General features: G+C 38.0%; 1 protein-coding gene across 1 annotated transcript in view; it reads left to right on the forward strand.

The window, feature by feature from the left end:
- Window positions 1-27,929, forward strand: part of kcnh6a (potassium voltage-gated channel, subfamily H (eag-related), member 6a) — an 81,909-nt gene that overhangs the window by 40,248 nt on the left and 13,732 nt on the right. Inside the window, exons 7-8 of the mRNA XM_036589308.1 lie at window positions 23,466-23,891; window positions 26,390-26,807. Of these exons, the coding sequence (XP_036445201.1) occupies window positions 23,466-23,891; window positions 26,390-26,807 (844 nt within the window). The remainder of the gene's footprint in view (window positions 1-23,465; window positions 23,892-26,389; window positions 26,808-27,929) is intronic.

The raw sequence follows: 27,929 nt of genomic DNA on the forward strand, positions 1-27,929 counted from the left end.
ATATATATATAGTTGTCTTTGTAATTGTCAGTCAGGCTTGAGCTGTAAGCTTTCTAAGCATACTTTTGTTTTGCTATTAAACACTTTCACATTTTTCGTAAATGGTGTGGTGAATTATTAGCTTTATGCACTCTTATTACTCTTCTGTCATCTCTTTTTAGTTTAAAAATAGTAGCTGCAGTCCTCCAAGGGTTTGTTTGTCTTTGACTTTTCCTTTGATAATCTTGGTTTTCAGTGAGGCAGTAGTGTTAAAACATTTAGTAAGTCCCGAATTAAGAAAGAGGGTGTGAGGGAGGGAGAGAGATTAAGGTTCAAGGTCACACCAGAATCAACAGTAAGATAGCACTTAATAATATTTTTCGTGTCACTCTTAAATTGGCAGATTGAGATTTAAAAAAAGACACAGTGGTGATCACAACTGCAAAATCTACTGTTTGTAGGTCACCATGTGAAATGACCACATCTTGGGTATGGTCGTAGTTAGGAGTGTAAACACATACATCATAAGGTCAGAGGATTTTAATCAATTATTAAAACAAAGTTAAAATCAGTGAAAATCATTGAAAGCATTTCCCCAAACCTTCCAGGAAATCTGTGCGTGGTACAAAAATAAAATTCTTGTCAAGCCATTTTCAGTGAGCTGGCCAATGACTGGACACCCAGGAGTATAAAAATGATATGAAGGTGGAAATTCGTCTGCATAGATTTTAGAATGTTACAATTATGCAATAACACTCAAGAGGGAGTGCTGTACCCTGAGAGATTGGCACTGGTGGCCATAGGCATGAGGCCAAAGATTTTTATTATTAGACTGATGACATTATTAGAACGATGACACAAGAACTGATACAACATAGCTACACATTTTACTGTTGTGTAAGATGTAAATGCAAATCACAGCAGATTACAAACGATGATTTAATGAGCTGAAACTTACAGCTCTTTCATTTTGGTTGACATCCTGAGGTCATATAACTCGCTTTTCTCCTCCTGGATTAGTTTCTTGTCTTTCGTTGTTGGCTGGTGCTCTGCCACTTGTGTCACGGTGTCTGCGTTGTTGGTTTCAGTGGGAAAATTTCTCCTGCTGAAGTAGGAAAAGTAGGAGTTTTGTCATCATCCGCTTGTGTCACTAGTTCTTTTCGACAGGCTTGTTACTTGTAGTAAACTCTGTTGTGGCTGGTACTTTTTTGACACCTGGTTGTTTTTGCTATGTAATAGGCAAATAATTCAGAGTGAATTCAGAATTATTCAGAGTGTTGGCGCTCGTAGAATGCCCCTCGGCCAATCACACTGCAGTCCAAACTAACTGTGGTATAATTACAGCCCTTCTGTATGCTGGTAAAGTGGGCCATGGTGTGTGAATGTGATTCCAATCCTGAAAAGACCTGGTAATTGTTTCCACTGCTTATTGCTACTATTATTTCCTTTTTTGTTTTGTTTTTTTTGTTATAGCAGTTCATAATTTATGATGATTAGCTTGGCAGGTGATATTCAGCCAGAGGTAGGGCTCTCTCTCTATAAGCTGTTTAGTCCATGTTGGCTCACTTGAATTGCTGTTTATCTAATATTTCCCATTGTCCTCATATTTATGTTCATTTGTATCCTAATTATTCAGCTCACATTACCTGACATGACAGAATGTACACTCCCGTTGAATGTACCTTTCAGGGTGCAAGCGCTGTCACTGTGGTGGAGTATGTTTTCAGCACCTGTAGTTAGGGAACATAATTCTACCATATTCTATTGCCGTTATAGATACTTTTAAGTTACATTTACTTGATAGAAACTGTCTTGACTCCAGCCTTTTTATCTTATTTTTCTATTTTAAAGTGTGAGCTTATATAAAGTCCCCAGGGAAAGTGAATGTAGTGTACTTTTAAAACTAATTTGAGACACACAATTGGAGCTCATATTTTTCTTGTATTTTATTGGGGTCCACTTTTAACATTTGTGTGGCCAAAAATGGCCCTAATTCATTTTTACCTGACTGTTTTCCAGCCTCTCTTAAACAGGCTTTTTGTTTTAGAAAGAGTCTGTTTGGTGCTGTGCCTTCATGACAGATATGTAAATACGATCTCATAACGTCAGTGTGAGTAGGCAGGGCTAAACTGCTGGAGGTTGATGAGGTGGATAAATGTAAATGTGTTGGTTCTTGTGAATCTCCTAATCACAGAAAGTGAAAACAGGTTGTTTTTCCAGCTTAGTTTCCAGATATGAACTGAATGGCCTCGGCAGCGAATGGCATGTTTTGAAAGTTTAACAGTGTTTACATATTACATCAGGCTCCTTTAATCAAAAAAGGAAAATTTGCTTTTCTATGATATGGACCCTTCAAGGACCCTGTTTTACCCATATTAACATTTACGTTTATACTCTGGGTTATTACTAAAATTTACAGTAGGTTCTTTTCTGACTGTGTATACTGGTGCAAACTGTAGTCCACAATATTCACAGTTTAAACTATTCTATAATTTATCTGATTCTAATGACCACTGTTACCCTGTGTGCATGTGTGTGTGTGTGTATGCGTGTGCACTTGTGTGTTCTGTTTGTGTGTGTGAGAGACGTTGACTCTACTGGTGACCTTGGCCCTAAGGGCTAATGGAGGCACAGGGCAGGGACAGCAGGAGGCCAGAAACACTCTATTCACTGTTATCCTCTCTCTTGCTTTCTCTCTCTCTCTCTCTCTCTCATGCTCTGTCTCTGCCCTCACTTGCACATACATGTGCATGTACATACATTTTCTGCAGCACATTTTGACAATGAATTAATGATGCTTGATGTTTCAGTAACACATTGCGTATGCAGTGTACAGTGGTCAGTGTCTGTTTATATTGAGGGCATGGGTGTCATTTAAAATCCAAAGGTGAATGAAATGTCGCCAACTGAAAAATCATGTTTGGTATCATGAGTTATACATGTGCATATACATATACATGAATTTATTGTTGTCTGGATAAATTGCACAGGTAAAATCTGCTTGGTTGGAAAAGACTTTTAAGTCGTTACACACTGTGCGCAATGTGACTGATGCATTTTAGAGGAATTTCGCCAGAAAAAACAACCAGAATGTCTTGTGACACAGGTATCAGTGATAAGTCTTAAGGCTGTTACACACTGAACACAATGTGAATAAAGGTATCAGTGATAAGTCTTAAGGCTGTTACACACTGAACACAATGTGAATAAACAGCACAAAAATGGGAAATATTTGAACACAATTTTTTTTTTAAACTTTACAAACTGGTTGCGACACAAATTCAACCATGTAGCTCATGCCATTACAAAAAATGGACAGAATATCTGTCAAAAAGACCTTTAGGATCTAAAATGAGATGTAGCTCCACAGAAGACTAAGTGCAAATGTCTTCAAATGCGTATAAGATTTCCTTTCTTGATCAGTCATCTTGGTTGTCGCCATGCCAACATCAAAGGTGACTATGGTCAGAGAGATGTCGCTACAAAAAACGAACAGCAAACAAAAGTTTCGCATTTTCACTGACTACCCGTTACACACTGAAACGCAATGTGAATACACAAGATGGAAATATTGAGAAGCAGTTTTTTGCACCAAAAACACGGTGTGTTGTTCATGTCAGATTAAAAACAAACATATAGACAAACAAACAAACAGACCAGAATATTATGAAGTGACAGATATGTTTTGCTCCTGAAAGAGTCACTGCGTAGCAGTACAGCGAGTTTAATTGTCTCATTCATTACCTAAAACTTTCTGAGTAGTTTTAAATAGAACTCAGATGTGACTGAGTTTGAGCTGCTTTTGGAGATGTAGCACCACACGAAGCAGAAGACAGACTGTCAAAAAGTTTTAAGTCTTTGTTTGGACCAATTGGATTTGTTTCTTATAACGTTTTAGACCAGCTGTTCAGATTTCAAGTTATAAGTGACCAGTTTGATTTGTATGGTCAGACTGTTGTCGAATTTGCTTGCATATCCGCATTCATTGCTGTATAATGACTCACGCCTGCATAGGCTGACCAGGTGGGGGCAAAACTGACCTGGCCAGCTGACTGCAAACAAGGCTTTTCTATATTCAGAGACAGGCTTTATGTTCAAATAATTCAGTCAAACAGTCACTTTACACTACAATACACAAAGTAAAAATATGTTACCTAAATGTCTGTGAAAAGCTCCTACTCTCCATCTTTACGCTGTAATATGTGAACATGCACTGCTGACTTTCTGTCGTCCGTTCTGACATTAGCTGCGTTCCAAAGCCGAGGCTGCAGCCAAGCAAGGGCAGGTCTTCGGTAGGACTGTCCTATGAAGACTCCTCCTTAGTAGCCTAATGGTCACACAAATGGAACAGTCCTTACGAGGCTGCGTGGTGATGTGACCACAAAGGTCAAAACTTGTGAGGGAACTGGTGAGAGAAAATGGAGCCGGTTGCATTGTGTGTGTTGCTTTTTCATTTCTTCACGGAAATGGAGGAGATGTTCTTATGTAGTATGATAAACTACACGTAAACAAATACTTCTAAATAAAAAACAATATATGGACGATTTATGATATATAAACGAATGCTTTAATTAATCAATTTAACTTTATAAGGTAACGAAGACAAATTCAAGGATGTGAACAGCTTACGTTTTAAAACAAACTCTGCTCCAACGGCTTCGTTTTCAGCCATTTTCATGGTGCTGTTTTTTTTCCTTTGCGTCTTTTGTGGGCAGAGAACTGTGGGTAACTGAAGGCCTGGAAGGATACATCAGATGCGTCCTTACAATCACTCAGAATGTAGGCTGCATTTCTAGGCTGTGTATGAAGGATGCTTAACTTTGGAACAACCCTCTATGACGTAGCGGCCAAGAAAAGCAGCCTAGGCTTTTTGCAGCTGCTATGAACGGCTGCACCCCGAATGACAAAAAAAACACGAATCTGATCTGACTGGTCAAACTGAGTCCTTATCAGATTCACTACCACCTAGAAATGTGGCTTGTATCCTATTGGGAAAAGTCTAATAGATTGCTCTATTAGCTAGTTATCGTTATTAAGTTTGCCAGGTTTTGCTCCTACTTGGTCAGCGAATGCACATGCATATGAACAATCGGTCTACAAAGTCAGATGAAGAGGGTTGAATAAAATTCTGCATTATTGCAATTTACAGATGTTTAAATGCATTCATTCATGTCCAAAAAAACTCATGAATAGATCACATTCAGTATGCAGAATTAAGTGCACCCTTGTTGTAATATCCTTTGAGAAGAAGGTGAAGTTTGGGGGCAGTAAGTGTGCAGGACCGCCTGTGTGCGCTGCTGTGGCGGAGTTACGGCCGGTGATGTAACTGCAGTGGGTAGTTCCTTGCTTGATAATTGAACTTCGATTTGGTGTAGTGTGAAAAAAAGGGAAATGATATCTCCATCGATCCCTTCTGCGATTGATCCGTCTGTATTACATGATGCACCGTGTTATGTGAGCGGCTGGACTGTAGTTTGCAGTGCGCTGTGCTTTAACGTATGTGTTTGTATATATAAAGTTCATGTTCCTGATTTTACATTTCTGATTGGAACTCAGCTGTGGTGTAATTTCCTAGTGTGCTTGGTGTGGAAACAGACAGGGCTACATATTTGTTACTGATATCTTGGACATCATGCAAGGACAGAGTGCTGTTGTGTTGACATTTCACTATCAGAGCTCATTCGATACACATTTGAAAGAAAAATAGGCCGCTTCAGGCAACAGGTGTGTGGATGTTTGTGTGAATGTTTGTCTGCTCTAATGCAGTTCAGCTATACAGCAACAGCACTTTCAGCATATTCTATATGTATTTTTATGTGTACGTGCTCAAAACACAACTTAGAAACAATGCGTAGTGTGTTGTTCCAGTGAACAGCTTATGTGTTACCTTCATCATAACCAGTGTTAATACTTTAAGGTCAAATTTAGGGTCAACCTTTTTGAACAAACACATGAATATGAATATATGTCATACTTCACACACTTCAACACACTCTAACACTCTCATTAAACAGTCAGTAACAAGTATTTCCATAGCGTTTGAATTGTGTTCTGAATGTGTGCACACAATCGCTCAGACACTATCACAGTGCATCCAACAATAAAGGGTTAAGAGGAGATTAGGTTTGATACAGTTACTCTAAGGACTCACCTGCAGCTTAGACACTTCAGTTCCTCACTCTCACAACTACATAACGTACATAGTAGTTCCATAGTAGTTACTGAAACGTGTAGAAGTTACTGAATCATTTATAGCAGCTATTGAATCATTTATTGTTGTTAATGATCATTTATAGTGGGGTCCAAAAGTCTGAGACCACTAGTGAAAATTCTATTCTGCATTCTTTTTTAATTTAATACAAAGTGTTTCATTTCAAATTGTATTGTCAGCAGAACAATCTGAATAAAGAGTAGAATCGTTGGAATTTTAACACGAATTTCAGAATTTCTTAGTGTTTGTGCCCCTTTTTGTTTTAATGTCAGCATGCAATCGAGTTGGCATGAACTCTGATCACTTCTGATGAGTAGATCAAGTTCACCTGAGGCTCATGTACTTCAGTGGGAAGAATAAGACTAAAAAAGGCACTTAACATGGTCAATGTCACAAATTTCCTTAAATTTGAATAGTGACCTGTCATAACCTTTCTTTGTTTTTTTTTAAAATACTAAAATTTGGACTGAACTGTACAGCAGTTTCTGAATTATTCAGAGTAGTTACTGAATACTGTATAGTAGTTACTGAATCATTTATAGTAGGTATGGAATCATTTGTAGTAGTTAATAATTAATAGTAGTTAATGGTACGTTTATTGCAATTACTGAGTGTAATACTTATAGAATCATTTCTATTAGATACTGAATCATTTATAGAAGTTATTTATTATTTATAGTCATAGTGAATAATTTATACTACTTATAGAATCATTTATTATACATACTGAATCATTTATAGAAGTATTATTTATAGTAGTAGAGAATCATTCATACTTCTTACAGAATCATTCATTGTAGACACTGAAACATGTATTTCAAGCAGTTATTTATTATTTATAGTAGTAGAGAATCATTCATACTACTTACAGAATCATTCATTGCAGACACTGAAACATGTATTGTAGTTGCTGAGTCATGAACTACTGAATAATGCATAGGAGTTGCTGCATTATTTATTGTAGTTACTGAATTTTTAATAGTAGTTATTAAATTGTATATAGTAGTTACAGAATCACTTATAGTAGATTCTGAATCATGCATAGTAGATACTGAATCATTTATAGTTATTTGTTGTTTATGGTAGTAGAGAATCATTCATACTACTTACAGAATCATTCACTGTGGATACTGAAACATTAGCAGTTACTGAAGTAGTTACATTAGTAGTTACATTAGTAGTTATTGAATCATGAACTACTGAATAATTCATAGTAGTTGCTGTAATATTTATAGTAGTTATTGAATCATTAATAGTAATTATTGAATTGTATATAGTAGTAAAGGATTTATTTATAGTAGATACTGAATCGTATGTAGTAGTTACTGAATCATTAACTACTGAATATTTTATAGTAATTACTGAATTGTTTATAGTATTATTTATAGTTATTAAAACTTTTATAACAGTTACTGAATCATTTGTATTAGACACACAATAATAAGTCTAATGACTGAATAATAAGATTAATAACTGAATAATAAACACTGTAGTTTAAGGGGTTAAAACCCCTGTAGTTTAAGGGGTTAAAAAATTTCTGTCAGCACTGTAGATGTTCTACATTTCCGTTATATGAATATGCTGATGTCGCAGTTGCTGGTGCACCTTTTCCTTTTTTTTTGCACCCTGTGCCCTCTGTGCTGTTTTTCAAGCGTGTGTGCGTGTGTGTGTTTGTGTGTGCGAGTGGCAGAGAGAGCGCCGCTGTGTTTCCCATGTGTCAGTCTGCTCTGGTTTTCTTCTCCCAGTAGTGCTCACAGAATGCCACCATGAGCCTGAAGCTAAAACTTAAACCTGTAAGTACTAATTCTGTTCTTTATGGACTGCGTTGTGTCTCTCTTTCTTCAGAAACCTCGCTCGCTCTTCCCTTTCTTCTGCAGAGTTAGACGTCTCTTACCCCAGTGTTTGTTTGTCGAGTAAGTAAAGGTCAAGACCCTGTTTGATTGTTGGCTGACGGCAGATATAGATCTCTGGTCAAAGGTGTTTTATGGCAGGCCTGAGTGTCTCTTGTTAGGTGATGAAATGGCTGAGGAGTATTAGGCAGTTATGGGTTTTACAAAGGATTTGAACTTTTCTCCAGTTGGAGAGTCTTCAGTTTTGCTGAGATTTCTCAGATTCTTTATTTCCCAGGTGTTTTTTTTCACTCTTGTTGAAAGTTTCCTAAAATTATGGTAAAGGAAGAGAAGGTACTGGCAGGAAGGACATGTTGTTCTATATGTACAGTTGCCATGGTGCAGTTCTCTGTCCTCTCACTGCTGTGTGCTTTAAGAGGTTGTGCCCTCAGTTTTTGTCTTTATTTTTATATGGAATTGCAAATATAGGATTTGGATATAGGATTTAAGATCTTTTATGTTTTTTTTATTTTATTATTATTTAAAAAGTTGGAATCACTGGTTAATATTTTTGTTATGTTATATAAATAATAACTTACACAAGGTAGATTCTTATATCTTATATCTTATCAATCTTATAAACTAGACACCATAAAGTATTTTAAGTTATGAACCTCAAGATTGGATCACTTTTAAATTATTATTATTAAATATTAAACTTATCATAACATCTAACATTTTTGATGTTTTTAAAGCTTCCTAGTTTCTAATATAATGTTGCAGTATATATTCCTATATACTGATTTCAAACTTTTGAACAGCTTGAACTGGTTTATACATTCATGACATCAGACTTGCATGTTTTTGTTTACTGTTTTACAGTAAAAGGGAATTTACAGTGTGGGAATTACCTTTATTTTGTTTAGATCTTTTCTATTGAATATGCCACTACACTGATTAATAGCTTGTTTGTTGTAAGCATAGAAATTATGATGATTGATGAGAAAGAATGGGATTATTTTGCGTAATGCTGGGATTTGAATGGAACTGAGTGAAACTTTATTTATCTCTAAGGGGCTGGTGATCACAGGGCATGTCAGCTGTCAAAAAAGTGGTAGTAGAGAAACATAAAATCTAAGGGTGTAAAATACAGTATCAGAAAATGTGTGAAACAGTGTACTGAAATTTAAAACTCGCTGATCTGCCCCACATTTACTGTCTTTCGTGGAAACCACTAACGCTATATTTCATAGTGACATTTAATGACATACTTACTGTATGGCAGAACATTTAGGTGATGCTAAAATGTCTTCATTTTATTATTTTTATACTTTTATTCATTTTACTGTAACCCTTTAAATGCTGCATTTCTCTTTCAATGCTAATCCAGGTGAATTTAGTCCCAATTTCTACATGTTCTGCATAATTTATATTTATTTGCTGAATATAACATATTAGAAAATATAAAACATAAAATATAGAATGTGCCATAACATTTGTACATGGCACATGTTGTGTTTGAGTTTTTTCCAGTATGTTAAATTCAGCAAATAAACAGTAAACGTGCAAAATAGTCAACAAAGACATGTCATTCAGCCAGGGGCACCCAAACTGTAGCATGTGACTGTGTGTATATGATGTTTGTACTCTGGTACATCCCTACTATTTTTTACAAGAACATGCTACTGACATTTTGTTTTGACATAAAATGTGAAATCGTCTGAGCTAAACCCGTCAGTTTAGTGTGATTAGAGCTCTGTGGAATTAAGACATTTTTAATAACAAAATATTGAAAATGGAATTTAAGCTTGACCTCAGCATCAAACTTGAAAATGCATATTTTGCAACATCCTTAATAAAAACATCACAAAACACATCAGAACGATTGTAGACTTCAGCAGGACCATCTCAGTGGTGAGGATTTCCACCTGACCAGTCATTAGATGAGTCATTCTGCTTGTAGCTAGAAATATGTGACAGTGACGCTGTTAAATGCAGGAATTCCAGCCTTTTACAAATAAACCGTGCTTTAAATGAACAGTCATTAGCAGTGCTGCCTGTTCCCCGCTGTTCTTTGTTTCTGTGGTCAGTCTGTGCGTTTGCGTGCCTGCAGAAGGGATAGATCCGAGCGGGCCTGTCATTATGAAACAGAGCGGCGGATTATATCAATAGCTTCAGCTCTTGCGCGCCACTGAATCCATGTGTGTGCATGTGAGCGGCGGGTGTGTGCTAATCAGCTAACACATGGACCCGAGTGTGCGCTCATGATGTGTCTGCTTTCATGTGTGCATGTGGAAAGTTTGCTAGTGAGCTCTATGGAAAGTTTACCCTCACAAACAGTGAGAGGATGTTGCTGCGGTGATGCGTCATAGCCAGACGGTGATTCTTCTAAAATTCCTGAGGAGAAATAGCGCTAAAAAGGAGACATGAAAGACGTCTGGCCCAGACGAGTTATAGAAGTGTTTCACAGTGTCAGACCTGAGAAGGCTCTTAGTCCTGGCTGAGGAATGATTGCGTTCCGTGCAGATGGTCATGGGTGCTACTATCTCTGCAGATCTGAGCGCAATGTGTGACATTTTTTGAAATCTCTACTAAAACTCGACGAGACACATGAGATTTCTGTTAAGTTGTTGCCTAGGAAGAACTACAGCGTTATTAAGGAGATCTGTTTTGCTTATTTTAGAGTTTTCTTTCTTATGGGGACTGTTTCGAGTTTGGGTGTCTCTGTGCACTTTTGGATTCGACTGTGTTTATTCAGTCTGGTTAATGTATATCTACACTAGCATTTAGCTTATTTAGCACTTTCCCTACTTTTTACATAGAAGCACAGTGCTTACTATGAGTGAGAGGAGAGCAAGAGAGAGAGAGAGAGAGAGACAGCAACTGTGAGAGACACAGAATACTGAGAGATCTGGGTTTTTTAACAGTTTGTTTTACAGTTTTGGATTAATATAATCTGTGGTTATTTCTACAGTTTGTTGTATAGCATGGGATTAACATAACCTGGGCTCAGTCCTACAGTTAGTTTTATAGAATGGGATTAATATACCCTGGGTTATTTCCAGTTTGTTTTATAGTATGGGATTAGTATAAACTGGGGTTATTTCTACCGTTTGTTTTATAGTCTGGGATTAACATAACTTGGGCTCAGTTTTACAGTTAGTTTTATAGAATGGGATTATTTACCCTGGGTTATTTCTACAGTTTGTTTTGTAGTATGGGATTAATATAACCTAGGGTTGTTTCTACAGTTTGTTTTGCAGTATGGGATTAATACAGCCTGAGGTTATTTGTACAGTTTGTTTTATAGTATGGGATTAAAAGAGGGGAGAGGGAAGGAGAGAGATTGAATGGGAGAGAAAAAAGAGAAAGGAGGGTAAGAGTGAGGCACTAAGACCTAGAGGAAAGAGAGAGAGAGATTGAGTAAAACAGTGAGATTGAGTGAGAGAAAGACACTGAGAGAGTAAGAGAGAGAGAAAAAAAAAAAGGAACTGAAATTGAGAGGGACTGAGACAGAGAAAGGGAGAGAGAGAAAAGAAAAAAGACTGAGTGAGAGACAGAAAGAAAAAAGCAAGACAGAGTTAGAGGGAGAGAGTGGGAGAGAGGGTGAAATAGAGAAAGAGAGAGAGTGAGTGAGAGAGACAGGAAGAAAGATGTCACAAGGGCAGAGTGTTCCTGTTAGAAAGGCGCACGGGTGATGATGAAAAGATATTAAACCACACACACTGTAAAACACACTGCACATCTTAATGAAAGAATTAAGTTAACACAGCTTAAATACTACAGAAAGTTCGAGTAACTTAATCTGAAGAAAACAAATCAACTCAAAAATGAATTGTTGAGATAGTAACTCAATTTGAGTAGGATTGTTTTTTCAGCATATTTAAGTTAAGGTAACTTTATTCATGTATATAATGTATTATACTCACTATTTTTATTGAACTTGACTTCACATGCAAATACAAACAGGCCAATAATGGGTTGTTTTTAAAGACTGTTGAACATTTAGTGTGCCTTAATGTGATAGGCAGCAGAAATGTTTACAGTTAAATGAATTGGACTTTTGTGCTTTTTTCGTAACTTTATTTTGATGATTTCAGAGTCAAAGATCCCATTTGATGATTGAGTTGAATAAACTTATTTCAATTTAGTTTAGACTTAGCTTAATAAATCGCTGCTGTCGGAAGAAAACCTTGTATCTCCATTTTTGTCGTTTTTCAGTTTTTGACATAATTTGAAAATACCTATTGCCTTTTACATTGTGTGTAAATCTGATGATGAATGGACCAAAAGAAACGGCCCAAAATGACTTGGTAAAAATGTCTGGTTCCATTGACTTACATTGAAAGTAAAGTATGTTTTTTCCTTCTCCTGTAAAGTTACCATTTTGGAGACACGAGGTTTTGTTCCGACAACAGCAAATGTTTGGTCAATGCAACCTTCTTGAGTAAATCCCACATCATTCCTATTGGCTCTTTGTACCATATATTTACATATTGGGCGTGCCTCTCACCGTCTGTGTGTTGTCATACTCCCCAGCCTACCTTGCCTTGTGTCAACTAGATTTTTTTAACTTTTGTAATTCATGCCAATAAGTACTGATCAAAAAATCAGTGTTGAGAAAGCGAAGCTACTCAGTTTCTCTCTGCTAAGTGCGGTTGTTCTGTGGCTAAATGTTACAGAGACTACATTTGGCAAGGTGATCTGCAGTGACAGTAAGGTGGACAAGACATTATTACAAATGTCTGCGATCATATCTCTGCAATGCAATATGAACTTGTTAAAGCGATAGCCTAGTTTATCCCAACGGTGAATATGATTTACAATTAATTATATTAAGTTAGAACAGCTTTAACATAAGTCACAAATACTTAATCATTTTAATATCAACAAAACAAATGAAGTTAGTACAATTAATCAATTTACTTAAGTGTAAATGAGTTATTAAACCTAAAACATTTGAGGTAATCAGTTTCCCCAAATCATTTGAGTTGACTTAACTCATCAGGTTTTATGGTGCAGGATTTAACTCGGTCCGAGCTCCTGCTTTATGACCATCTTTGGTCAGCTTGACTGAACTGATCCTTTTAAACTGCTGCAGTTGCTCATAGCTTCTTTTCAGGGTCACTGAGCTAATATCCTTTAAAATATGTATTAAAACTCTTGAAAGTCTTAATTGTTGTTGGGGCAGGATTATTTTTATAAGTGAACGGGAGGAATATAATGTACCACAAGATGTCTGTAGTCTTTGTTTAAATGGGATTAAAAATCTCAGAATAAATTACAGAAACATGCTGCTGTTAGACTAGAAAGGTTCCATTCACAATACATTCAGCTGCTCACAAGCAGGAAGAATGTCCACATTTGTCCATTTTATTTAATCATAATTTCATTTACTTAAACCATCACCTAGATGTCTTAAGTGAATGCAGTGTGTAATTAGCGTTGTCATCAGCTTGGTGATTTACAGCCAACAGTTATCTTCGCTGCATAAAGTCTTCATTTCATATTTCATTGCAGACAGTATGGACACAAGATATTTCATGTTTTGTCTGGTCACCTTCATTTTATTTGTAAATACACATCCATTCGTGCCATTCAGGCCTGCAACACATTCCAAAAAGAGTTACGATGGGGGCAATTTAGGGCTAGTAATGAGGTGAAATATTTAAGTAATAATGTGATTTGAAACAGGTGATTGTAATCATGGTTTGGTACAAAATCAGCATCCAGGAAAAGCTTAGTCCTTTAGGAGCAAAGATGGGCTGAGGGTGCCAACAAACTTTAAATATTTCACCCTCTATAATTATGAAGAGCGCAAGCCTAAGCTGAATAACTGTGCTTTTCGTTCCTTTGGACGGCATTGCATCAAGAACCGTCCTTCATCTATAAGTGATATAACCACATGGATTTAGGATTACTTTGGAAGACCTTTGTCATGTAATACAATATTTAGTCATGTCCACAAATGCTAGTTAAAACTGTGCCAAAAGGAAGCCTTATATTAACTGTGTCTAGAAATGCCACCGACTTCTCTGGGCTCGGAGGCATCTGGGATGGACCATCGCACTGTGGAAACGTATTGTGGTCAGACAGATCAGAATTGCTGAGCTTTTTTGGAAAAAATGGACACCTTGTGCTCTGGACCAAAGATGAAAACGACCATCCAGACTGTTGCCAGCAATAAGTCCAACAGCCAGGGTCTGTCTTGGTGTGGATTTGTGTCAGAGCCCTTGACAAAGGTAACTTATACTTCTATGATGGCACCATTAATGCTGAAAAGTGCATAGATATTTTGGAGCAACATTTGCTGCCTTCAAGATGACGTCTTTTCCAGGGACACCCATGCATATTTCAACAAGTGCAAAACCACATTCTGCACACATTACAAAGGAATGGCTGTGAAAGAAGAGTATACGGGTGCTGGACTGGCCTGTCTGCAGTCCCAAACGTTCCCCAACAGAGAATGCGTTGTGCGTTTTGAAACGCAAGATGCAACAGTGAAGACCCCGTACTGTTGCACACCTTAAAACCTTTTTGCAGGAATCAAAATTGAAACAAGGTGTTTATTTTGAAAAAAACAATAAAATTCATGAGGTAAAACATCAAATAAGGTGCTGTTGTATTGTTTTCCATGTAATACTGGTCAAAAATGTTTTACGTATTTATTATTATTCACTGTTTTCAGTTTTAATTTTAACAATCTGTCCCAACGTCTTATAATTTGGGATTGTATAACCTAGAGTTAATTCTGCAGGTCATTTTATAGAACAGGTTTAATATAATCTGGTGTTATTTCAACAGTTTGTTTTATAACATGGGATTAATATATCCCAAGGTTATTTCTACAGTCTGTTTTATAGCATGAGTTCAATATAACCTGAGATTATTTCTATCATCTATTTAAAAGCATGGGATTAAGATAATCTGGGGTTATTTCTACAGTTTGTTTTATATCATGGTGTTATGGTTTTGTAGCATGGGATTAATGTAACCTGGAATTGTTTCTAATGTTTGTACATATAAAAGATGCCAGAGTCTTTACTGAAATCGAGTGCACAGTCTGAAAAATTGCAGATTTGGGTGGGACTAAAATCACTGAGAAACACCTTTTATTACCCCACCTACCATGTAAAACTACTCCTGTCCAAATAGTACTATAGTCTTTTTCGAATAGTGAACATGTATTTTAGAAGCTTTACTAAATGCTGTGCTGAGCTTTACAGCAAGTGTGTCTTTAACACAGGATGAGTCAAGTGAGAAGAATAAAAATGAATGGACTGTTTTAGCAGTGTGTTTTAATATATTAGTGCTTGATAGGTTATTTCTGAGTAGTTGTGTACTGTCACACAAAACACAGTCACACTTTCTTACTCAAGAATGTTCTACAGAAACAGGGCTATAGTTACGCTCAAACTGGTTTGGGAAGTTGGGATTTTTTCTTCCAAGCACACAAGCACTGAAGGTATTGTTACAGCCGCTAAAACTGCGCCACAGATGGGTCAGTCGTTGCTTTGCCGTTTGGGCTATGCAAAGTAGTATGCAAAACATTTCTAATTTGCCTGTGCAGATTTTTTCAGAGGCACACAATGGATGGAGGTAAACCACTTCTTATTCGCACTCTGGTCTACCTTTGGGACATTCAGACAGTCCTAAATTTTTTAACTGGTGAATTTCTGACTTCACCAAAAGAAAGTAGCACTTGACCGGCTGGCAAAGTGTTAAACTCGAGCCAGTTTTTTGTTACCAGTACATTACCAGTATATCACCAGTACATTCTCTGATATCACATACATAAAGTGGACAAAGCTGGAAAATAACACACAGATAGTAAAAAAAAAATTACACATCAATATAATAATCTGTTTCATGTATAATGAGGCAGTTTTTTGCGGTGATATAAGTGATCCATCTCTGTATACATACAGTCTTGCGCGAAAGCTTAAACACCCCGTTAAATTACATGTTTTGTTGATTTTCTATCTGAAAATCTGTAAACACATCCTTTAAAGAGAACAAACTTATTTTTAACAGATATTTTAGTGCACAATTATGTTTATTTTCTGAATTTAACATATTGGAAAAAACTTCTGCATTCGACTGTACGTGTTGTTCATGTGATAATTCACCAGGATTTGTAGCAGTATTCTGACTTTGTGTGTTGCATCATTAGTAAAAGGACATCTTAGGTAAAGAGGCCTGGGCCTCAGTGCCAAACAAAGTGCCTGCAGACCAGAGAGAGAGAGGAACGTGCACAGTCACACTCAGTCCCAATTTGGTTGGACCTACTGAAAATGTTCTAAAACACTCTCTCTTCTCGCCTTTCTGTCGATTTCCCACTAAATGGGTTAGTTCATCCGATGTGTTTTCAGAGGCACAGAGCCACAGGATCACATGGGGCTGGAGGTGTGGGACTAGCTGGATTTATAAAAGGGTCCGAGATCAGTCAGGGCTTTTGTTTTGCTTGGTCTTCACGCTGTGGGCTAGGACGATGTGATGCTCCGAGTATTGTTTCCATACCAGTGTGTCTTTAGAGTATCTATTAAGGGTCTTTTGCATGATATTATCAGGTTTTTACTGTAAGTTTAGCAAGTCTTTAATGTCACCTAAGTCGGTCTTTAGGCTGACTATAACTGGTCTTTAGTGTGACTGCAGTGGGTCCCAAGCATGACTACAGTGGGTCTTTGGATTGACTATAGGGGGCCTTTTTGTATGACATTATTGGGTCTTTAGTGTGACTTTCACAGGTCTTTAGAGTGTCTGTCTCTCAGTGTCATACTATCACTCAGTGTCTGTTCTGTCTTTTCCTCTGTTTTTTTTTCTTACTCTGTTCAAGTGTCAAGGACTTTTTTCCATAGATTATCTACACTTATCCTGTCTCTGTCTAGATGTCTGTTTCCTGTCTGTCCGCCTGTTAGCAGCTGTCCTTCTTTACCTTGCATTCTCTCAGAGGGGTTTTATGGAGCTGTAGTGTAGGGTTCTGTGTAAGGCTGATTGTGTGGGGGATGATGAACGGGGAGCGAAGGTGTCTGTTTCGGGGTCGAGAGGGTGGCCTGTTGGGCTTTCTAAAGACTCGTTTGTCCTGCAGCTGTTGTGGCAGAGAGCACGATGCCCTGGAGAACTTGGATATGGAGGCACTCATCGTTGTACCGGTCAGTAATCACACTCTAGCAGAACATAACTGAGATGTGGCCACATAACCATTTAAACATGGTTTAAAATGGGATATATTGGTGTGTAGTGATGTGTAGCTGGTATGATGGTTTGTAATGGTGCATAGTGATGTATAAGTAGTTGAAGATGGTGTATGATGGTAAATGGTGATGTTTAAGTTGTTAAAAATGATGCATGTCGATGTATAGCTGGTTAAATATGATATATAATAGTGTATAATGAGGTGTAACTTGAATAAGATAATATGTAATGGTGAATAGTGATGTATAACTGGTAAAAAATGGTTAACAATTGTGTGTAGTGATGTATCATTGGTATAAGATGATGTGTAGTGGTGTAAAATGATGTATTACTGGTTAAATATGGTTTGTAATGGTGTATAGTGATGTGTCATTGATAAAAGATGGTGTATTGTGGTGTACAATGATGTAGACCTGGTTAAAGATTTATAATTGTATGTAGTGATGTATCATTGACAAAAGGTGATGTATAGTGGTGTATAACGATGTATACCTGGTTAAGGATGGTTCAGAATTGTGTGTAGTGATGTATCATTGGTAAAAGATGATCTTGATGTATAGTGGTGTATGATGATGTATAACTGGTTAAAGATGGTTCATAATTGTGTGTAGTAATGTGTCATTGGTAAAAGAGGATGCATAGTGGTGTATGATGACGTATACCTGGTTAAAGATGGTTTATAATTGTGTGTAGTAATGTGTCATTGGTAAAAGAGGGTGTATAGCGGTGTATGATGATGTATAACTGGTTAAAGATGGTTTGTATTTGTGTGTAATGATGTATCATTGGTAAAAGAGGGTGTATAGCGGTGTATGATGATGTATAACTGGTTAAAGATGGTTTATAATTGTGTGTAATGATGTATCATTGGTAAAAGAGGGTGTATAGTGGTGTATGATGATGTATAACTGGTTAAAGATGGTTTGTATTGTGTGTAATGATGTATCATTGGTAAAAGAGGGTGTATAGTGGTGTATGATGATGTATAACTGGTTAAATATGGAGTAAAAATTGTTCATGTACTCTCAGGGGCCACCTGTTAGGAAAAAAAATGACATTTTTGGTTTTGTGGTGTGGTTTTTCCTCTGGTACAACATTATTTCTTTTTTCGGGTGTGCAGCATACGTCACAGTTACAGCTGACACTAATAGTGCTGCAGGGGGAGGATGTTAGTTGGGAAAGAGGTTTTTACATCTAACAGAAATAAAGTGTTTTGGGGTCAGTCAACTGAAATAGACTTGCCGTTCTCTTTGCAGTGAACTGGATTGTGTCAAGTCTTAAACTATTAGCCGGCGACGAGTTGATTGGTGACAACCTGCGTTTCTGGGTCAAAGCTATTTATGTACTAGGAAATTCCCTCATCACCCACTATTTTCAGTCATCACTGTTGCCCCTTCTGACATGTTTAGCTTTGAGATTATTTCGGATACCATGGTAGACAGCGATGGCCATCGACTGGTGAGGGTAGTCCCTTTGTCCCAGTCCACCAAGTTTTCCACATTACTGATGTCCCCTGATCAATTTGTGGTTTCCATGGTAACCAGCAGTTGCCATGGTCCCCCGAGCCAGCCATAATCACAGTTTGCTAATGGAACATTAGAGCTATTTGCTGATGGTGTGATCACTAAAACATCCACCAACACAGTGTTCATAGAGTGGGAGATGAGAGGTACCTGTCCTTTGAGTATCAGTGAAGCAGGTACTCCGGCTGTTGAAAACTCACTAGTGGCTAATGTTTATATGGCGTACGTACATATGTGCATTTTACTGGTGTTAACAATAGTGGGTGTACTGATGATGATTATGGAACAACAGAAGATCTATCAACTATTTTTATCCTTACTTTTCTGAAGAGCATATGTGGAATGTGGTCAAGTGCTGTATATACACAAGAATAAAACAGTAATTATGACATAAGAGCGGAAGACTCGTCTGAAGCTCAGTATAACTCAACTCGGTAGGACTGGGGATGAGGAACAGTACTGTGGAAAAGTCAGAGACCCCTCTTCATTCCTTTAATTTTGCCAGAAAGATTATATTCTCTCAAAGATGAACGCTTTAAGTACTGTTTTGGGGACAGTTTTGGAGGTCTGCCAGGGTGCATGTTGTTAGGAGTCCCAATTTTCTGTGTATTTTATTTTTGGAAACTCTTATTTTCTCACTTATTTCCCTTTGATTTTATCCTTTGCTTATGCAAGTGGATTAACAAGTTTTCGAGGAGTGGACCAATTTGAATAATGATAGGTTTAATGTTATATTTAGTTGCTGAGGCTTTTGTGTAATTTTCTGTTTAATATGTGCTTTACACTTTTTTTGACACTAAAAAATTAATAATTTGTTCTTCTGATTAGAAATTTAAAAAATTAAAGGGTGCCTTTAGTTTGCGCCTTTTTCATTCTTCGACAGTAAAGTACATTTCTAATGTGCAACATTTGCACAATTAGTTTGTCCTGCCTGCATTGCGAAAATAAACATGCATCGTTCTGGTGGTTTCTAGCCAGTGGTAGGAGGAGGACAGGATTGGCAGCTTCATTTGTGTTGTAATAGAATATGGTAGTGGGAGATTACAAGGTTTGCTAACCCCTGAATGCTAATTGAGAATGCCATATGGCATCAACCTGTCAGTTAAAAAAGACAAAAAACATCGTTACTGATTGACTGAAATTACCTGAAAATATTCAGACATAGGTATTAACCTTATTTCACCTCGATTCAGCTGTCTCTTAAAGACATTTCTTCATTCACGTCTGCGTACTGTAGCGTTTCCTGTGCTGATTTGTTCTTTGTATCTATTTTCAATTCTAAGAATAGCCGAAGTACATTTAGTAATGATTCATGCTCAGTTTGTGTTCTGTCCTCTTAAAGTGAACATCTCCTCAGACCCCCTCTCCTGTATGGTTTCATCTCGCCTGTTGATCTTGTCTGCGTGACTGTTGGACTTACAGTTTGAATGGGGACTCTGTGACTGGAGACCCTGTGTAATGGTTCAAATCTGAGTAAAGAATCTCGAAAAGGTGCCAATTTGGAAACGTCTTAGAGAGGCAGGCCATTCCAGAGGCACTAAATGGGGGATATTCAAGGACAAGCTTATGATTCAGCTGTTGGATTGAGTGCAGTAGGGCTTGACAATGTATTGCTTATAGTGATATACAGTCATATACTCATGCATTGTGAACTATGTGAATTATGAACATTATACCCATGACATGATCTAAAATCTGTGATATAAAGTAGCATTGTAGCTGTTGCCAACTGTTTGGTTTTTTTATATATTTTTTCACTCTTTTTTTTTTTCGTTTTACTCATGATATCAAGGGCTTGACATATGGCATTTACTGGGTGCTTCAGATCCTTTTGAAAGTACAGTTGAAAAAGAAATAGTAGGTTTCTTTAATGTAAATGTATTTCCTGTCCAGTTAATAATTGCAATACTGTGTAAGGTTCCCTTTAGAGCAGGGGTGTCAAACTCAACCACTAAAAGGGCCATATTAAAAAAATCTCAGCAAATCTGTGGGCCAGCTGTGTTTTTATTTCATTTTTAACATTTCGCCATGACCCGAACTGGCCATTGTTTATTCAAAATATGCCAAAACTGCGACAGGCAAAATAGGCACCGAATGCTTACTCATTATAATTCTAAATTTTTTTAAAGCTGCTTATTTGCTTGAACTAGACCCCAGGCATCATCTCTTTTTGTGTAACTGCTGGCCAGTAGATTGTTGCTGGGGGAAGGTGGTCAGGACGCGCACTGTGTTGCAGTGCATGCTGGGGACTATAGTGCATCTCAGGGCAAAACAGGCTAATAATAATAGAAAATTAAAATAATTTTGCAGGCCGAATAGGACTGCATCACAGGCCTGACTTGGCCCGTGGGCCTCATGTTTGACACATGGGCTTTAAAGTGATTGTAAGAGATGAAAACTGAACAACTGTTAGCTTTTGTAAGTCTTTTGTTAGCTTTTTCTAGGTTTTTGCATTTGAATGTGGGTATTTTTGTGCTTATGCAGTGAGGTCTTGTGGGCCTCCAGGAGTGGAGGTGGAAAACACTAGCCTAGATGGTGAGGCAGGCTTTTCAGTTGATTACCGAACATGTTATTTGTTTCAAATAATTTGCATATTCTAATTGAAAGCTTTTACATTGTAAAAAAAGTTTTCAAAGCCTTGTTACTAAATGTGTGAGTTGCAAGCAAAATTATGTACTCTAGCAAAAGGTTGATGAATTCAGGAGCATCTGAATGGGAAGATCAGGTGAATCTGAGTAGAGCTGCAATAAAACTCTGCAAGAGCTCATTAACCGTCTAATCAGTATGTGAAAATGAATATTTCACTGATCTAAGCAAATACAGAAACATTTGAAGGTGCGGTTTTCATAAAAAAATGTTTTCCATCCACATTTATGCTTTTCTTTCACAACTAGTTTGCTCCACAAGGAAATATTATATTGAGCAGACACGTGCCACTTAAACCACAGTGTTTACACAATTTCCATCAAGTGGTTTGTTGTGGTGTGCACCAGCATGTTGTGTAAGCTAAGCAAAAACCAAGTCTGTAACACCATGGCAGCAATGGGGAATCCCCAGGGCCCCCTAAGCCTAATGATTTCCTTGAAAAAAAAGTTTGTACATTTTTAATGATTTTTTTAATATTTAATTTTTTTATTTAATATAATCCTAATGCTTGTTGTATTTAACCCCTTAAATGGCCAGGTCCCACACGCAGGGCTGAAGTTTTATTACGCACTTCTATAATCTAAGAATAGCTCAACCAGTTTGCATTAAAGTCCCTGTAGTTACTGAATAATCAGCATTAGTATGTAAAAAGCCTGGTATTTTAAGGGGATCAACTCTGCAAGTATCATAGTATCGCTCTTAATTCATAAACGTTTGGTTGGTAACAAAACAATGTTAAATTCTTCAACAGAAAATGATCCAATCAGATTTTTTTCTCTGTGGTATCTAGCTACAGGCTTCCACTGGTTAACAGTGTTTTCACATATAGTTCGTTTTTAAAGAACCGAACCGAGTTCTGTTAAAGTGAACCTGGAAGGGAACCAACTGCAAGTGCAGTTCTTTTTGTGTTCACAATGTAAGTGAACTATAGAGAGGTCTTCTTTCTGGTCCATTGAGATCTCAGACCACTTCTTGTTCAGACCATAGCTCCATTAGAACTCGGACCCCTTTCACAGCACTCAAGGTGTGCACAGCGCTCGCCAAGTGGGCCGCTGAGAATTGCGTTGCGTGCCCAGCTCGAGCCTTTAACACAGTATAATCACGCGAGCTCTCGCATCTGATCGCTTTAATAAGTCAGCGCTGCTGTCTGTCGCAGATCACGGACAGACTTTATCCTGAGTAGAACCGTATAAATGATCCATGGTCTGTTTACCTGCTGAAGTGCTGAAGACTGTGGCTGTGTGTATGGCGAGCATCGAGGTCTTCACGGACTGGGGCCGTTTAGGGGGGTCTGAGTTTGTTTGGCGTGTTCACATATGCAAAAGAAACCATGACTCAGCGGTCTGAGTCCACTTCAGACGCTGAAACGGCCCAAGTGTGAAAACACCCTAAGACTTCAGGAGCTGGACTGAAGGCCTAACATATCAGATTAACCTTACATGGCCAGGGCTCGCCAGCAGGCCTGAAGTTTTGTTACACGCTTTTAAAAATAGCTCAGCCGGTTTGCATTGAAGTCCCTGTAGTTACTGAATAATGAGCCTGAGTGTGTAATAAGCCTGGGATTTTAAGGAGCTGACCATTAACATAATTAAGAACTGAGAAAAAACAACCAATCAGGTTCTGATGTACAATTGGTGGGATTTTTTGTGAGAAAAAAGATCACTCTAGGTCTTCTGGAAGTTCACTGGCTGTGAATACAAGCAGTAGTCTAACCAGGTTTCAGTCAGATGGTCGAAATAGAACGCAGTAGCAGCTCTATTTCAGGACGCTTTACTGAGAGAGTCACTGTAAAACTGCAACAAGGTTAAATATGTGTGAATGTCTGCAACAAGCTTCACATACAAAATAGAATGTCTGCAACAAGCAATTGAAATGTCTGTTTAATTTAGAAAGGCCAAAACATTTTTAATATGAACAGGTTAACTTAGTGCTAATTTACTGTTAGAAAACAAATCACTTACATAAACAAATCACTTTCTAGTACCTCTCGCTTATTTTTACAAAGTCAGTGTTTCTTCTAGTTGTTTGGTCTGTAGTATATTTATACCCTGATCTTGTATTCCCATCACCCCCCCTGTGCAGGTGCTGTCTCTGGGGGCTGACGTGCTTCCCGAGTACAAGCTCCAGGCACCGCGCATCCATAAGTGGACCATCCTGCACTACAGCCCGTTTAAGGCAGTGTGGGACTGGGTGATCCTGCTGCTGGTGCTCTACACGGCCGTCTTCACGCCCTACAGCGCTGCCTTCCTGCTCAACGAGCAAGAGGAGGAGAGCCGGCGCACCTGCGGCTACACTTGCAACCCGCTCAACGTGGTGGACCTGGTGGTGGACGTTATGTTCATCATTGACATCATCATCAACTTCCGCACCACGTACGTGAACCACAACGACGAGGTGGTGAGCCACCCGGCGCGGATAGCCCAGCACTACTTCAAAGGCTGGTTCCTTATCGACATCGTAGCAGCCATCCCCTTCGACCTGCTCATCTTCAGATCAGGATCAGACGAGGTGAGAGAAGCAGACAATTACATGTCCTGAGAGTAGTGAAAGGAAAAGAGAAAGAAAGAGATTATTAGAAGTACCAAAAATAGCTTTAAAAAGTCTTATACAGTTTATAAACAATGTAAAAACAAAGAATTGAAAAAAAGTGCATGAAAAGAATGTAAAAAGAAAATGAAATTGAGTCGTGTCTTTATTCTGGAGCTGGCGTCATGGCCACATTAGGAGCTTTGAGTCTAAGCAGTCTTTCTCTATGGGAAAAATAAACAGCTTTTCTGTGTAGGACAGAACGTATGCCATTCATTTTACCCATAGAGAAAACCTGCTTGGACCTGGAGTGACGTCGACTACAGAATTTCAGAGGTCCATAAAGATATAATATTTTATACAAGATAATAATATACTAAAATGTAGATTAAAATGTATATTTTAACATACAGTGCTGTGCAAAAGTCAGAGACCACCAAGTCAGTACAACCATTAAGTGCAAGTCACTCATTTTTCAGCATTGGGGAAAAAAGAAGACATATATTTCGCAGAAACTATATGTAAGGCTCAACAACTAATTATAATATCAGTAAGGGATATTTTTACCCAGTAAAGTGTCGATACTTTGCCTGTATTACAGCTTCTATTCTTTTCAGGAGACTCGCCTCCAAAGTTCAGTGTTAGAAATTGGTTGTTTTTTTCATGATCCAAATAATCCCAAACCCATTCAGTTATGTTGAGGTCTGGACCCTGGGGTGGTCAGTCCATTGTTTAGCTTCTTTGTTTGATGTGTCCGTCTCCTTTTCTCGGTTTCTTGTCGGCTACTCATCCTTTCAGACTCATAGCGCTGAGTCGTCTTCTCACAGTGGAAGGATGGACAGAAACACCTGTGGATGTTTTCAGATCTGAAGCAGCTTGATTTTCTCCTCTCTCTCAAAGATGAAAGATATAAGTGCTGTTTATCTCATGGGGCAGTTTTGGTGGACTAACAGGTCTTCCAGGAGGTTGTTAGGAGGCCCACTTTCTCTGTATCTTTTAATCATTTAACTTCAGTTTTGGAAACTACTGTTTTTCACTTAGTTTCCGTTGAGTTCCCCCTCGTTATGCCAGTGGGTCATTTTATACCTAATCTCCCTAGAAATGTCTCCTGAAAAAAATTAATAACTTGTATTTAGTGGTGGTTTTAACCTAAATAAATGAAGGGCAGTCTCTGATTTTTACACAGAACTGTAGATGTATAAATAGTTGCAGTAGCTAAATTTCAAAACTGTCTCAGTTCTGTATGACATCTGCTAGCTTTGTGTGTTGATAGTAGAGGCGATAGAGCTTTTTTCTGAGTGTGGTTTTGACCTGTGTGTGGTGCAGTATTGACTTTATAGACTCTAGAGGTGTCAACCCAGGCTATTCTGAATGGGCAAACAGAGTCTCTGTAAGGTTAGCTGTTATGGGAGACGGAAATGATAAGTAGGGTGTGTAATTAAACTAAACATGAATATCAATTTCTAGTTTCTAACGCGATATGTGTTGTTTTGTAATCTTTAAGGATGGTTTACTGCTAATGATGGTATGGTTTATGTTCTGTGTGAAAATTAAAAGTGTAAAACATGCATAATTTGCCAAGCCATATCTGTTTTGTGCCGTTTTAAACCTTAAAGAATAGGTTTGGTGTTTTTAACAAATCACCCTATATTACGAGCAATTTATTACTCACAGGCTGTTATTTGGCCACAGCTGTCATTTCAATGGATGAGTGATTTACTACAACTGCGAGTTTCCTGAAGAGCGAAAGCTTTCTAGGTATAACTGCTTGCACAAAACACTTAAACCCAGGTCTTGGAGGTGTCAGCTAAGGTCCTGAAGAATCACAGAAGTGTAGTTTAGTGTTCACCATGTCCAGCACTCCCAGCTTAACTAAAAAGCACCTGGGCAAGATAAATCAAGCATGTTATATAAAGGAAAACGCTGAGGACTTTCAGTGTTGGGATTTCTCACTTGTTTTAAATTCCAAAATAGTAGTGATAAAAAACTAAAATTCTATTACAATTTTAAAAGTGCCTGGTAATTCCTTAAACTGCAGGGTTGCTATTGTAGTCTTAATCTTAAGACTTACTATTAGTCTTAATCTTAAGACTTATCATTCAATGACTACAATAAAGTATTGAGTAACTACTGTAAATATAAATAATTGAGTAACAATCAGTAACTACTATAAAGTATCAGTTACTGCTATGGATTATTCAGTACTATGAAGTATTCACTAACTGCTATAAATTATTTAGCAACTTTATGCAGTAACTGTTCTAAAGTATTCACTAATCATTTTAAAAGTATTTAAGTACTTATTTACTACTACTTAATTATTTAGGTACTACTATATTCACTCACTGCTATGAATTATTATAATTACTGTAACTACTGTAAAGCATTTAGTAACTACTAGGAAACTAATCTCTTAGTTCTGAGAGTGAAGAATTGAAACTCCCCCTATTGGCTAATCCTCTGTTAAACCCTCCCTTCAGCCTCAAACCACCACTCTGATTGGCCTGCTGAAGACTGCGCGGCTGCTGCGGTTGGTGCGTGTGGCGCGGAAGCTGGACCGCTACTCTGAGTACGGAGCAGCTGTCCTCTTCCTCCTCATGTGCACCTTCGCCCTCATTGCCCACTGGCTGGCCTGCATCTGGTACGCCATCGGCAATGTAGAGCGCACTGGCTCCGCCCGCGTCGGCGGCATGAAGATCGGCTGGCTGGACAACCTGGCCGACCAAATCGGCAAGCAGTACAATGACAGTGACTCCAACTCAGGACCCTCCATCAAGGACAAATACGTTACAGCGCTGTACTTCACCTTCAGCAGCCTGACCAGCGTCGGCTTCGGCAACGTCTCCCCTAACACCAACCCCGAGAAAATCTTCTCTATCTGCGTCATGCTTATTGGCTGTGAGTGACACTCTCAGTTTCTAATTTCATCGCTTATCCTTCATTTACATATCAACAGTTTAGAGCAGGAATGTACCTTTACCCTGGGTTTCAAACCTGATTGTGCAAACACTGAGCACAGCATCTTAACCCTTGTGTGGTGTTGGGGTCTGTGGGACCCATTTTCAATGTTTACCAACAGAAAAAATGATGTGATTTATTATTATTTCAACCTCAGGGTCCTAAGCTTTTGCTCATTTTCTGTGAAGAACATATAAAATAACACATTTTCATTGTCTTCACACTATAAACCCCCTACATATTTATATTACATGTGGTGTTGGGGTGAACCGGCGGGGAGTAAAAGTGTAGAGGTGCTGTGTCCCTTCACTCTGTTCTCCTCCTACATGGCCTGCTGCTAGTGTGTGTTTATCTGTGTGTGTATGTGTTTGTATATGTGTGTGTGTGTGTGTAAGGGTGGGCAACACGGACAGGCTGCTGACTGGCTACAGCTGCTAAAGGAGAACACTGTGCTGGCCACTTGTGATATTTTAAACATCTGGTATTTTTACATAAATTGTTATGGCTGTATTGATTTAAAAAATCAGTAATGCGGTGGGTCCACCAGACCACTGAGTAACAAACACATCAACACCACACAAGGGTTAAAACGTCACAGGAAGGTATTATATGAAATGATAATGAATATGCTGCCTGATGCCTGAGGTATTGTTTTACAATAGCATTCAGAGTGCTGTAAACCAAAGGAAGCATATTTATTCAGATTTAGCACTGTTTTATTTTAATGATTAAAAAATACATATATAGTACTGTGCAAAAGTCGGAGACCACCCTACATTTATTTATAGGCAGGTTATTAATTTTTCAGCTTAAGGAAAAAAAGCAGAAAACATTTAACAGAAAACTACACAGAAGCCTCAACAACTAAATGAAATAACAAAATGTCCATTATTTATGTGTGGCCTTTATTGCAGTTTGCATTCTTTTCAGGAGTCTTACTTTCAGTTTTTCAAAGTTCAGTCTAAGAAGTTGGTTGCATTTTCTGCTTCTCAGGAATTGAGTATTAGCCTCCATTACTTGTTAATTATTAGCTATTAGTTTTTTCCTTCACTCCAAAACAAA

Source organism: Colossoma macropomum, unplaced genomic scaffold, assembly GCF_904425465.1.
Source record: "Colossoma macropomum unplaced genomic scaffold, Colossoma_macropomum, whole genome shotgun sequence".
Taxonomy (NCBI): domain Eukaryota; kingdom Metazoa; phylum Chordata; class Actinopteri; order Characiformes; family Serrasalmidae; genus Colossoma; species Colossoma macropomum.